Source organism: Ceratotherium simum, chromosome 2 (assembly GCF_057802395.1).
Source record: "Ceratotherium simum simum isolate JZ-2026a chromosome 2, ASM5780239v1, whole genome shotgun sequence".
NCBI lineage: Eukaryota > Metazoa > Chordata > Mammalia > Perissodactyla > Rhinocerotidae > Ceratotherium > Ceratotherium simum.
Window position 1 is genome coordinate 47,023,594 of NC_141901.1, and position 13,476 is coordinate 47,037,069.

At 53.5% G+C, this 13,476-nt stretch overlaps 2 protein-coding genes across 3 annotated transcripts; one reads left to right on the forward strand and one right to left on the reverse strand.

Moving 5' to 3' along the window:
• Positions 1–405: 405 nt before the first annotated feature.
• On the forward strand, positions 406–9,749 carry PIAS3 (protein inhibitor of activated STAT 3). 2 transcript variants are annotated; one of them, XM_014779937.2, is made up of 14 exons: positions 406–561; positions 3,179–3,596; positions 3,756–3,840; positions 4,072–4,122; positions 4,364–4,454; positions 4,920–5,054; positions 5,259–5,364; positions 5,936–6,009; positions 6,146–6,306; positions 7,127–7,260; positions 7,341–7,509; positions 7,677–7,810; positions 7,994–8,031; positions 8,578–9,749. In XM_014779937.2, the coding sequence occupies exons 2-14, from the start codon at positions 3,182–3,184 to the stop codon at positions 8,845–8,847; spliced, it is 1,863 nt and encodes a 620-aa protein (XP_014635423.1). In that variant the 5' UTR covers positions 406–561; positions 3,179–3,181; the 3' UTR covers positions 8,848–9,749. The 2 variants fall into 2 exon arrangements, with proteins under 2 accessions (XP_014635423.1, XP_004420627.1); XM_004420570.3 differs by lacking the exon at positions 406–561 and adding an exon at positions 1,176–1,275.
• Positions 9,750–9,752: 3 nt separating this feature from the next.
• NUDT17 (nudix hydrolase 17) lies at positions 9,753–12,359 on the reverse strand. Its single transcript, XM_004421091.3, is given in 9 exon segments — positions 9,753–9,820; positions 9,823–9,896; positions 10,011–10,163; positions 10,556–10,692; positions 10,924–11,022; positions 11,285–11,377; positions 11,525–11,550; positions 11,779–11,959; positions 12,154–12,359. Coding segments are annotated over 9 exon segments (993 nt in total). The 5' UTR covers positions 12,346–12,359; the 3' UTR covers positions 9,753–9,782.
• Between the last annotated feature and the right edge of the window lie 1,117 nt (positions 12,360–13,476).

Genomic DNA, 13,476 nt, shown 5'->3' on the forward strand with positions numbered 1-13,476 from the left:
TGGTCTCTGGTGACGGTCTGTGTATTTGGGGTAGGAGGTGGCGGCCACAGGTAAAGTTAGGGCTTAGGTACACTTCGGATTCTAGCAGCCCAGGCTGCTAGAAGTCTCTTTTCAAGTAGGAATCTCTTAATGTGGTCAGATCCCCGGTCCACACTGTCTTATCCGCAGCATGCCTCCGCCCCAAGCCCGTACACCAGCGTAAGGGGTCAGAGCGATAGTGAGAAGGACGAGATGCAAGAACGTCGTCTCCCCTGATCCACTCACTCGAGGAGTTAATCTCTCCAGCGACAGGCTCAGGGTCCCTCCCTCTCCCGCCCCAGACTCCGCCTCCTCCCCCCATCTTGGCGATCCCGGCGGGCTCACCCAGGAGGGGGCGGCCCCGGCCCGAGCGGTGGGCCGGGCGGAGCTCCCGCCAGGCGGAGCTCCGGCTGCAGCGTCCAGCTGCCGGACCAACCTCCAGCCCTTCAGACTGCGGGAGCGGCGCCGGGCCCCCTCCCCCCACATCCCCAGCCCACCCTCTGAGCCTCCCGAGCCCCCTCCCCGCTCCCTGCAACTGTGCTGGTAAGTCCCGCTCTCCGCACCAAACTTTTTCGCTGCCTAGTTTGAGTGCTGCGCTCGGACCACGAGCTACATTGTAGTTGGGGGGGGCGGGGAGGGAGGACGAAGGATTGAGAATAGCCGTCTTGAAATGAACTATTCACGACTCCATAGCTTCCCTAAAATGGGTCAGATCTCACCCATTTCCCGAGTGGTAGAACTCTTGATTTTAGCTAGTTAAACTTGTAAAGAGGGAGATGAGGGTATTCGCTTTAACTTCGCTACCCCCTCCCCCATTTCTGAGATTTAGCAGTTCTCGATACTTTCCCTCCATATTTCAAGTATCTTTGGCTCCTTAAAAGCTCATCCCCTCCCAACTCTGGCGTGGCAAAGTCCCCCTCCCCCAGGCACTTCGGGTCCGCCTCCTCTCCATTACCCCCGGGAACCCCCCGATCTTTCGGGCCGTACCCTCCCTCCGGGTCTACGGGTCTTGCATACCGGCCAAAGACGTGCAGGGGCTGGGTCCGGCTGTGGAGGGAGGGGCTGAGGCCGGGGCTTGTCCGAAACCAGGCGGGCGGGGTCGGGAAGGGGAGGTGTAGGGGGCCGGACGGGGCGGAGCAGGCGGCATTTGCGGCCGGCGCCGGGGTGGAGAGTTGTGCGCCGGTCCCTGGGCCTGAGCTGGGGCTCGGGCTCCGGCTCCTGCGATGTCTCAAGATGGCGGAGCTGGGCGAATTAAAGGTACCGGCCCCCTCCCCCATCCCCATCTGGACTGAGCTCGGCAGTACGCCGAGTCAGGGAAGCGACTGAGACTGGGTGCTGAGGGCTCGGGTGCGGGCTGGAGACGTGGCGGGGACTGGCTGCTGGGGATGGGAAAGAAGTGGCTGTGGGCGAGGAAGGGGCTGCGGTGAAGCTCCGGGGGCGGGGCCGCGGGGCAGATGTAGGGGTGGGGCCGAGGGGAATTGCAGCTGTTGGGGGCCGAGGCGCAGGGGGCGGGGACACGGGGTAGGAGTCGGATTTGGTAGTAGGGGCAGATGTAGGGGTAGGGCTAGGGGGAAAAGCTCTGTAGTGGCATAGGGGGCCAAGAGGTGCGACAGTAGGGGGGCAGATGTAGGGATGGGACTGGGAGGCAGATGTACGGGAGGCTCCTGGTGAAATGCAGCTGAGAGGATACAGTCTTTGGGGCTTCTATTGGGATCCGAGCCTTGGGAAGTACCAGTAGGCGGCTGAGATCCAGGGGGCGGGGCTGTGCGGGCAGATAGATCGAGGGGTGGGGCAGGAGCATCCTGGAGGCTGAGAGAAAGGTCCTGCCTTAGTGAGTCTTCGGGCAGGACAGAGGATAGAAAGGAGGGAAGTTCTTGGCAAAGCTAATGGAGAAATAAAGACAGTATAGAGGAAATAAGGATAGGGGGAAAGGTAGAGGAGCAAGTTTTTCATCACATTCCTCAAAGGGGGCCCAAAGGTATAATGCTTCCTATGAGGGGAAGAACTGTGGAGGGCTAACAAGGTCTGCCCATGGCAGGGTCTCCTAGAGAATCACAGAAGGGAGTCCTTTAAAGAGAAAGCTTTTTGTGCCCTCCCACTATGAGGGCACAGAGTCTTGAGGGTGACCATATCCGAGGACATCTCATGGGACATCTCTTAAACCATTGGGTTCACCCCTCTGCCTCCTGGCTTTGTTCCACCCTTTGAAATGGAGCCATGGTCCTGGGCAGGTTGAGGTCTAGTCACTGGGCCCAGCTGCCTTTAGGAGAGCTTGAGATTCTGCACCCTGGCTCAGGGCCCACATATCTTCTCCTTATTCTCCCATGGCCTATGTTGAGAGCTTTGCCCTCTCCTCTTCCACCCCTATGGAGGGGGAGGATCGCTTATTTTCTCTATGTAGGAAAGAAGGAGACGGAGTAAACAGGTAGGATACCTGGATTTGGTGATTCACTGCTAACACTCTCCCTCGCCTCAAGTTTTGGTCTTGTTTCCCTCCCAGAAAAATGACACTGAGAAAGGATTTAGGGGAGGTATGAGCATTGAAGCCTGCCCTGGAAACCCTGGCCACAAAAGCTCCAGAGGCTTGGGGAAATAGCTGAGGTAGATTGAGGTATTGGGAGGGGTGGGCTGTGAGGCACAATCCTTCAGCCACCTGGCCCCTTTCTTCCTTGTGGTGCTGTCTGGCCTGAATCCTCTTCTCCCCCTCCTTCTCCTTGTCTCCTATCCTCTTCCCAGGAGTCTGGGATGGGTCTGGGAGTCTGAGAAAGAGCAGGAGAGGAGATAAGCAGCTTAAAGGAGAGTCCAGACTTGAGGCAGGGATGGAGGTAGGAGGCTGTAGTGGACTCAGAGGTGTGCCTGAGGGTGGCTTGCCGTCTGCACCCTGCATCCTGCCCCCACCTGGTCAACTTGCAGGCATGGGGAGATGGGGTTGCTCAAGCTCTAGGGGGTAGTGGTGAGGTTGACCTGAGGTTGCTAAAATGAGACTGAGATGTCCCTTTGGCCAGGTTGGCTGTCTGGCAGTAATCCACTGGCTGCAAAGCATCTTTCTGATCAGTACTGGAGGCAAAGAGGCATCGCCCACTTGGTAGCTCAGCCCCAGCATCTTTGACAGGACAGGCCTGTGCAAGGTAGGATTCTCAAGCTTCTCTGTTCTCCACAGCACATGGTGATGAGTTTCCGGGTGTCTGAGCTCCAGGTGCTCCTTGGCTTTGCTGGGCGGAACAAGAGTGGACGGAAGCACGAGCTCCTGGCCAAGGCCCTGCACCTCCTCAAGTCTAGCTGTGCCCCCAGCGTCCAGATGAAGATCAAAGAGCTTTACCGCCGACGCTTTCCCAGGAAGACTCTGGGGCCCTCTGATCTCTCCCTGCTCTCTCTGCCCCCTGGCACCCCTCCTGTAGGCTCTCCTGGTCCTCTAGCTCCCATTCCCCCAGCCCTCTTGGCCCCTGGCACCCTGCTGGGCCCCAAGCGTGAAGTGGACATGCACCCCCCTCTACCCCAGCCTGTGCACCCTGATGTCACCATGAAACCATTGCCTTTCTATGAAGTCTACGGGGAGCTCATCCGGCCCACCACCCTTGGTACGACTCTTTGTGGTGCCTCAGCTTTCCTGGGCTCCATGCCTCTTCCCCAGGCCTTTCTTAGGTTTTAGTCCTGTGGGATCAGCAACCTGGGATGGGGGCAAATTCTGTGGCTGCCTGAGCATGGGCTTGGGAATAACTGCCCCCTTGTGTCCTCAGCATCCACTTCTAGCCAGCGGTTTGAGGAAGCACACTTTACCTTTGCTCTCACACCCCAGCAAGTGCAGCAGATTCTCACATCCAGGTACATCTCTTTCAGTCCTCCTGCCCCATCCTAGGGGGTTACCCTTGGACTCTGCTCTCTGACTCTTCTCTTCTGCCTTGCTCTCCTCCCTATCCATCCTCCTGTACCTGACTTGTCTCTTGTATGCCTCTTCTCTATCCCCTGGACATCTAACTTTCTGTGTCTCTGTCTGTTCACCCCTGCCCTCTGGGGTCATATACTGACATCTTTTCTTCTCCCTCCCTGTTATAGGGAGGTTCTTCCAGGAGCCAAATGCGATTATACCATACAGGTGCAGCTAAGGTGAGTTGATCCTCCCCCTTAGCCCTGCTGGGCTCCCATTGGGGGTCAAATGAAATAAGGGTATGACAGATACTCCTGGGAGACATCCCTGCTCCGCCACGTCTACCTCAGCCCTGGATTTTTGTTGGATGCTGAGGGCTACAGATATCTATGACTAATTTTCTGAGGTTCCCTGCCTCTCTGCCAGATTCAACTCAAGAAACTGCCTGCTACCCTTTCATGTTCTCCCACGTTTTACCAGGTTCTGTCTCTGTGAGACCAGCTGCCCTCAGGAAGATTATTTCCCCCCCAATCTCTTTGTCAAGGTCAATGGGAAACTGTGCCCCCTGCCGGTAAATATTCTTTTCTTCTTCTGGAAATAACCCTTACCCTGTTTCAGTTCCTAAATGTTAACTACAGACTTATTATGAAAGAGACATGCCCAGCACAGTGCCTGGCACACAGTAGGTGCTCAGTTTACTGATTGAATCAATATAATCTAGAGTACTAAGATAAGGCTGAACAAGGGTTCTGTCAGAACCCAGAGGTGGGACAATAGTTCAACCCAAAGGTTCAGGGAAGACTTCTCAGAAGTGATGACCCCAGAGCTGAGAGTTGCGAGAAGTGGGGCATCCGTATTCTTCCTCCTCAGGAACTCAGTGAGTGGGTTCCTATTTCCTATAAATCCTAGATAGTTCCCCAGTTTTGTGAGTCACTCAGTGGGCCCCCATCTCCTTGGTCAGTGAGTATGCTGGCCTTCCCTCCAGGGAGTGAGTAACTGGAGACAAGAGGTCTTGACCAGTCCCTCCCTTCCCCAGGGTTACCTTCCTCCTACTAAGAATGGGGCTGAGCCCAAGAGGCCCAGCCGCCCCATCAACATCACGCCCCTGGCTCGACTCTCAGCCACTGTTCCCAACACCATTGTGGTCAACTGGTCGTCTGAGTTTGGACGGGTGAGCATGGCTGAGGCAGGGAGCCTGGAGAAGCCTGCAGGGAGTGACGGGGAAATCATCCAGTGTCCTGGGTTGGGGAAACATTTTCCTCTTCATGAGTCTCTCTACCTTAACCCACTGTCTCTTGTCCTCGTGGGACAAAGCAGGGAGTGGGGGGATGGTGTGCAAAGCAGAAGCTAATTGTCTCCCCCCACCTCCAAGTAGAATTACTCCTTGTCTGTGTACCTGGTGAGGCAGTTGACTGCAGGGACCCTTCTACAAAAACTCAGAGCAAAGGGTATCCGGAACCCAGACCACTCCCGGGCACTGAGTGAGTAACACCTTCCCCTCTTCTCCCCTCTGATCTGGATCCAAGTCTTCCTGGCCCTCCAGTCTTTTCAATCAAACCCATACTCCTCTTGTGTCAACTTACCTCACCTCTCACATGAACCCCAACCCTCCCCCTTCCCCCTACCAATCTTCATGGTTCAGAAGTTGGACCACTCCAAGGCACTGTGACACCCTTGCATTCCCAATTATACATCTTTGCACCTTACAGACCCTAACTCCAGTCCTGCTGGAATGTGGGTTCTCCAGAGTGGAAAGAGTCTTAAGGATCATCTAATCTAACCCTCTTGTGATGCTTCAATTCCCTCTAGGTCTTCTCTGCCAAAGTGTCACCCAGCTGTATTTAAGCATCTTCAGGGATGGGGAAATCCCCCTCCCTCCCCAGCCTTCATAATTCAGATCCCAGACCACCCCCATGTGACATCCCACTGGCCCCTGAAGGCTGTCTACTCAGCTGCCTCTCAGCCAGAGCTGTTTGCTTCTGGCCTCACTATATCCTGGGCTTCCTCTTCAGCCTTGCTGACCCCATGGCTCTGGCCTCATTCTTGTTTCAGTCAAGGAGAAATTGACTGCTGACCCGGACAGTGAGGTGGCTACTACGAGTCTCCGGGTGTCACTCATGTGCCCGGTGGGTACAAGGGAGAAGAGAAGGGGGAGGAGGTTTGGGTTAAACCTCTGGACTCAGATGAGGGTTCTTAGGGCTGCTAGAGTGAAGCTCTCTGGGATGTGGGGACCCAGCTGACCAGAGAACTTGTCTCTCTCAGCTAGGCAAGATGCGTCTGACTGTCCCCTGTCGTGCCCTCACCTGTGCCCACCTGCAGAGCTTCGATGCTGCCCTTTACCTACAGATGAATGAGAAGAAGCCAACGTGGACATGTCCTGTGTGTGATAAGAAGGCTCCCTATGAATCGCTTATCATTGATGGGTAGGGCCATTATGCATTCTGTTTCCTCTTACCTAGGACATCCACTGGGACCACCCCCTACCCCTCTCTTTCTCTATGACTATATATAGAGAGCATACTTCCCCTCCCATGAACCTCAACTCTTAATCTATTTATCCGTTTTATATATTATATATATATATATAAAATAAAGAGGATAGATTATTTATATATATATTTCGAACATTGAGGACTTCCTACATACTAGGGATTGTGCTGAGCACTTTGCATGCCTTATTTCATTGAATTCTCATAATAAGACTAGGAGATAGGTACTGTCATTACAGATGAGGAAACTGAGGCTTAGATTATCTTGCTCAAAGTTACACTGTTAGTAAGTGGCAGAGCTAATGTATCAAACTGTTATAATATATTGCCTATAACAACTACTGGACCTCTCACTGAGCACAGCAATGAAGTTCTTTTGAGGGCCTGGGTGTGCTGCTAGCTAGTCCTAACCCCCTTCCAGAGCCTACGTTATGGTTCCTGTTCCCAGTGCCCTTTTTGAGATGGTTTATGGAGTTCTGTATCTTTCCTTCTTACTGTCTTGTTCTTAGTACTACATGAATCAGGTGCTTAGAATGTATTTATTTTAAAATTTAGCATTTAAAGTTTTCAAAGCTCTTTTACATACCTTACTTTATTTGATTCCAGCCACAACTCAGAGAGGTCAGTAGGGTGGATAATATCCCTACTTTAGAGGAGAGGAAACTGAGGTTCAGGAAGGTGAGTCCCAGAACTCCCTGGCTACTGTTCCAGCCATCTCCCAGCCCCATGAATTCCCATCTCTCTCCTCCTCCAGTTTATTCATGGAGATTCTTAATTCCTGCTCGGATTGTGATGAGATCCAGTTCATGGAAGATGGATCCTGGTGCCCAATGAAACCCAAGAAGGAGGCATCTGAGGTTTGCCCCCCGCCAGGGTATGGGCTGGATGGTGAGTGACCCCCTGTCCCCCAGCTGAGCTAAGTCTTGGATGGCCTCTTCTCTGAGACATAGTCTTCTCACTACCCACAGGCCTCCAATACAGTCCAGTCCAAGAGGGCAATCCATCAGAGAATAAGAAGAAGGTTGAAGTTATTGACTTGACAATAGAAAGCTCATCAGACGAGGAGGACTTGCCTCCGACGAAGAAGCACTGTCCTGTCACCTCAGCTGCCATCCCGGCCTTACCTGGAAGCAAAGGGTATGAGGAAATAGGCTGAGTCTATAGCAGAAGGGACAGAGGAAAAAGTCAGGAATGCTTTCTGATCACTGGGCAAACCCTGGGCCAGAGAGGGGACTTAGTGGGCTGAGCTGAGTGAGGCCATCTGTGGTTCGCTGGCTGTCCCAGCTCCTTCTCTCTCCTCACAGAGTCCTGACATCTGGTCACCAGCCATCTTCGGTGCTACGAAGCCCTGCTATGGGCACGTTGGGCGGGGATTTCCTGTCCAGTCTCCCACTACATGAGTACCCACCTGCCTTCCCATTGGGGGCCGATATCCAAGGTATGACACTGATCACAGGTGGGGCCAACACTGCCACATCCTCCCCAAAACCAGATCAGAACCCCCGCTCCTTTTCAAAGTTTTCTGGCTCTCTTGCAAAGGACCACAATCCAAGGAACTTCTTTGTTTTTTTGGTGGTGCAGGGGTGCAGGAGGTTGATTTTAATTTTTCTTTTCCTACCAGGTTTAGATTTATTTTCTTTCCTTCAGACTGAGAGTCAGGTAAGTGGTTCCTTCTCCTCCCATGAAGATCTCAGATCTCTGAAGCTTCCTTTCTAGGCACTGATGGCTCCCCTCCCTCTCTCATTTTCCCCAGGACCTAAATCTGCTTCTCTGTGAGGGAAGGGGGGATGCAGGCAGTTTATTTATTTGTCCTAGGCCCCAAGGGTACTCCCTTGGATTCTCACCCATGTCTTCCTTGATCCCCCGTTACTGTTCTGTCTCCGGAGTTTTTACTGTAGTTCTGTCCCTGCCAGCTCACCTCCTCATACCCATGTGCAGTGGGTGCCTGCCCCAGCCGGACATTCCACACATTTCAGACGCCCACAAAGCCAAGAGCCTAGCAAACTGGAGGGGCTGTCTCAAGGCAGGGAATAGGGGTGGCGTGTGGGGAGGTAGGGGGACGAGTCAGAGAGAGGTTCTCCTGCTTCTCAGAGAATACCTTGGGATCCAGTGGGGTTGATTTAGCCCATATATTTCTGAGGTGAGTGATTGGGAGGTGGGTAAAGTCAGGATAAAATCTTAAACTCTGCCCTTGATTCCTCCCAGCACTATGGTCCTTCCTCCGTCATCACCTCACTAGACGAACAGGATGCCCTTGGCCACTTCTTCCAGTACCGAGGGACTCCTTCCCACTTCCTGGGCCCACTAGCCCCCACATTGGGGAGCTCTCACCGCAGCACCACTCCAGCACCCCCTCCTGGCCGTGTCAGTAGCATTGTGGCCCCTGGGGGCACCTTGAGGGATGGGCATGGAGGACCCCTGCCTTCAGGTCCCTCTTTGACTGGCTGTCGATCGGACATCATTTCCCTGGACTGAGTCCCCTGGATTACAGAAACTTCACTGCCTCCAAATACTCAGCAAGTATGCTGTGGAGTCCGGACCCCTGGCCACTCTGACCTCTCAGGGGGCTTTGGCCAAAGGCCAGAAAGACCTTCATGGACACTTATTTTTGACTTCATCTCTGCTTGACAAGGCCAGCACCCAAAGGGTTAATATTTAACCTCTTTTTAAGGACATTTGGGGTCTATTTTTGGAAATGTTCTTTAGATGGCCGGTACATTCCTTTGGGTATGTTAACCTAGGCAGTGGGAGGCAAATGGGATGGGATGTGAGTTGGGGAAGGGCTGAATCCTTAGCCTTGACTGTCTAGAGCCTCGTGGGGAAAGGACCCTTCTCTCGTCCCCCAGAAGCCCTCTCTTCCCATTCTCCAAACCCATGGGTCTGTTCCTTCCCCACATCCATTGTCTCTTCACGTCCATTCCATTCTCTTTGGCCAAACAGACTGGTAGAGAAACTGAGACAGGCAGACACACGGACAGAGAACTCTATTTTGGGTTGCAGATTTTTTGTACATAAACAAGAAAAACCAAAATACTCCAAAGATGACTTCCCCTGCCTCCTACTTCCCAGTGTGACTGAGGGGGAGGATAAGGCCTTAGCCCTGATCCCCAGGGCCTGGCCTATCACTTGGGTCTCTCTCTATTTATATATTTAAGTTCACAATGTTTCTTACGCCGACCAGCCTAGGGACTGAGCTTCTAGGGCTTCTGTGGTTAGGTCTGGCTCGTTCTGCACCTTTCCTGGGAGGTGGGAGGACCCTTGTGCTCTCCCCAGTCTCCTTTTTCAGGCTTCAGGGCCTAGGACCTATGTTGTAATTTTACTTTTTATTCCCAAAGTTGTAGCAAAGTTCTTACCCATAATAAAGGTTGTGAATGTTTTGTGAGTGTCACGGAGGTGGGCTGGGGAGGGGACTACGCACTTCGCTGTCCAGATCCCTGGTTTGGGGGAGGGGGTCCATGATCTCTTCTTCCTTTGCTGGCCCTGGATCCACGTGGGCTCCACTTTCACATGGTAGGGGTGTCACACTAAGGATTTCCAAGAGCCGTTGTTCTTTCTTCCTTCCCCTCCCCCATGCACAGAAAAACACGAGAGCATTCAGCCCAACCCCGTGGAGCCCTCAAGTCCTTCTTTACCCTTACCTGCCCAGATGTTGCAGCCAGAGACTGAGGGCGAACTTGGTCCCAGTGCTCACTCTCTCTTTGCTTTCTGCTGTGGTTGGGGTCGTCCGCAGCAGTGTGGACAGGGGCAGGGCCAGAGGTCGAACTCCTCCATCCTCCTCTACTTCCACTGCACTGCACAGTGACCACTCTTGTCTGGGCTGTACCTTGTGGCTTAGCCCACTTCTGTATGCATTAGGTCATCTAATCCTCCCAGCCACCGCAGGAGAGGGGTGGGTGGGTGTTAACTTCATTTTATAGAAAGGAAACAGGCTCAAAGAGGGTTAAATGACTTGCCTCTATGAAAGAGTGGGACTCAATCCCGGGTCTTCAGTGCTAGCCAGTCGGAGCAGGAACCCTTGGAGTTTGACGGGCAGTGTCTTTGATCTAAGTGCTCTCTTCATTATCAGTTGACCAACTCACTCCCTAAATCTCTCCCACAACACAAAATTCTCCCCTGAGGAGGGATAGAAGCTGAACTTCTCAATGTGTATGTGTTGGTGGGTCAGGGAGAAGCTCCTACGTACAGGACAGAGGGTGGTAGGTCCTGAGGGAGATGTCTGGGTGTCTCTGTCCCATCCTCTGTGGCAGCCACTGCAGCTGCTACATCTGGTCCCAGCCACAAAAGCGCGCTCACCTCACTTGGGTTTGGTTGGATCCGGACCTGGGGCCAGACATGTTGATCCCTTAGTCATGGCCTTTCTTGGGAGGCCTGTTCTTAATTGCAGCCTACCCTCAGGTGGAATGGAAAGAGACTTGGGGCAGGGGAAGGGGGAGAGGCTATTGGATTTCTTGGTTATCTCTGACCTTCCCTTTCCCTGACCTTAGTCACAGTCCCAGAACCAGTCTGCTGGCCTCCTGAGCCCCCATTTCCTTCCTCCACTGCCAGCCCTACCTGCAGCTGCTGCTGTGACTCCTGGGAGACCACAAGTAGATATAGAATGTTGTGATGGTTTTTGGGGAGACCCCAGCTCAGTCTAGGAGGGTAGGCAGACTAAGAGAGAAGAAAACAGCAAAAGTGAGAACTTCCTGTGTCTCTTTGAGACTTTGTAAAAACAGCTGAGGAAGTGGAGGATAGAGATGGTGCAGGAGGGACAGGGTGAGGATTGTGTGTTCAGGGACTCCAAATCACCAACACTCCATCGTTCCCCCTGTGGCCAAGGCAGGTAGGACTGTTCTACGGGTTCTGGTGGGTTAGAAGTTGTTGAGGGCTCTTGGTTAAATAGGAAGGGACCTCTCCCAGGTCCCTGTCTCACCTCCCATAACCCCAGAGGAACCCAAGAGAACTGGCCCTGGGGCAGCTGTAGTCCACTCTCCTCCCAAAGCTCTCGAAGCCCTCCGTGCAACAGATGGAGTGAGAGAGGGCAGGTCAGAGAGGCCAATTCCTGACTCCTCCAACTACTTTGTTTGCCCCTCCCTCAGCCTACACCCAAGATGGTCCCAGACAGGTGTCTTGGTTCAGAGCAGGGTGCCGGTTGGGTCAGCTGACTGGTTACCTCTTCATCCAGTTCCACACGCCCACCTGCAACAACAGTGGGACCAATAGGTGAATGGTGGTGTTCTTGGCTAGGGACCCCTACTATTTACACTGCTCCTCCTCCAGTGGGTGAAAAAAAGTTGCAGCCCCTTGTGATTATGGGACATACCACATTTCTGGGCCTACTGCTCTGTCCTGAGACTGGGAATAGCATTGTGGAGTGAAGGACAAGATTCTTCCCTGGACTTGGGGCCTTGTCCTTAAGGCACTCACCTGGGGGTACCCAGAGGTTGGGAGAAACGAGGGCGCGGATCCTTCGGGTCAACAAGACAGTCTGGTCGCTGGACTGCAGCATGACGGCCACACCCAGATCCACGTCTCGATTCTTGGGCAGCTCTGGCCCCGAAGCCCTGGGCTGCTGATCCAGGGCCGCAAAGGGGCAAAAAGGGGGTGGCTGGCGAGAGGAAGCCGCTTGGGTTAAGGCTTCAGCAGCGGGGCGGGGCATTCAAAAGCTGGGTGACGTCGCGCGCGGTGGGGGAGGAAGCAGAGGCGGACGACTGGTCAGGCCTCTGGCCGCCAGCTCCCACCCGATCCCAGTCCCTGCCTTGGGCCCTTCACTCCCCCCGCTGGGTTCCGCCTTCTCCCGACCTGGAGCGGAAGCCTGGCCGAGGCGCCTGGGAAAGGCCTGGCCGAGAGGACGAGCCGTCCTCGCTTCAAGCCGCAGTACGTGGGCCACGGCCCGAGCCCAGACCCGGCGCCCGGGAGGCCACACACACTCTGCGTGAAGCTCACCGACTCCGGGCGCCCGGACAGGAGCAGCAGCACCCGCGCTGCCGCCATAGCGCGGCTCTAGGGCCGCTGCGGCCCGCCTGACGCCCTCTGGTGGCCCAAGCGGCACTTCCACTTGGAGTGTTCCGCGGGGTCGGAAGGAAGCCAGGCTTCCCAAACGTCCCCGGGAAATTTAGGCTTAACACTTGGGGATGATCCGTGGTTGTAATGTTAATAAATGACAAAGGAGAATACCTCTAAATCCTCAGCTCCTCTCTTCTTCTCATCTTTTCTGTTTAGGACAACGATCCCCAGACTGAATGATTTCTGGACTCATGTCACCTCCCACCAGCCACAGTCTGAACCCTAAGCACCCCTCCATAGCACTCTGCACACCTATCCGTTATAGCAGGGATCACCTTGAATTAATTACATCTGTCTCCTAGCCAGACACTCGGGAAATATTTTTGACACCTCTCCTTTCTTTCTTCTCACTCAAACGGCAACCAAGCGCAGCAGATTCTGCTTCCTTAAACTTTCTCAAATCCAGGTCTTACTCTCCGACCTCCATTGCCTTAGTTCAAACATTCCTCATATTCTGCCTGAAATATTATCCCAAGTCTCCAAATAGTCCTGCCCTCACCAATTCATTCTCTACAGGGTTGCCAGAGTGATCTTTCTAAAACACAAATCTGATCGTTTTGCTTCCCCTTGCTTTCAGGATAAGAGATACTTAGCACAGTGTAGCAAAGACCCACCAGTCCTTGCCCCTACCTGTCTCTCCAGCCTTGATTCTAGCAGGCCTTATGTCCTATTTTCTAGTCATATCCTATCTGCAGTTTCCCCAAGAACCAGGCTCTGCTTCCCTCTAGGATCCGTTTCCCCTTCCACCTGGCAAATCCTTATCTTTCAAAATACAGATTAAGTGTCACTTTCTCTATGCTCCTGTTCCTGCCTGACCCTTTTCCATGATAGGCCCCCAATACTTCCTTGTACTTGTTTGTCTCCTCCCACTAGGCTGCACGCTCAAGGCTTATGCATCTTTGTATCCCTAAGGCCTGGCCCAGTACTGGGCACAAAACAGGTACTCAGTAAATGATGGTGAGTGGCTTGAAGGCAGAGATGGTATCTACTTATCTTTGTTTATTATATCTACTACAGTGGCTGGCAATTAATTGGCACTCAAATGTTTAATGAATTAGA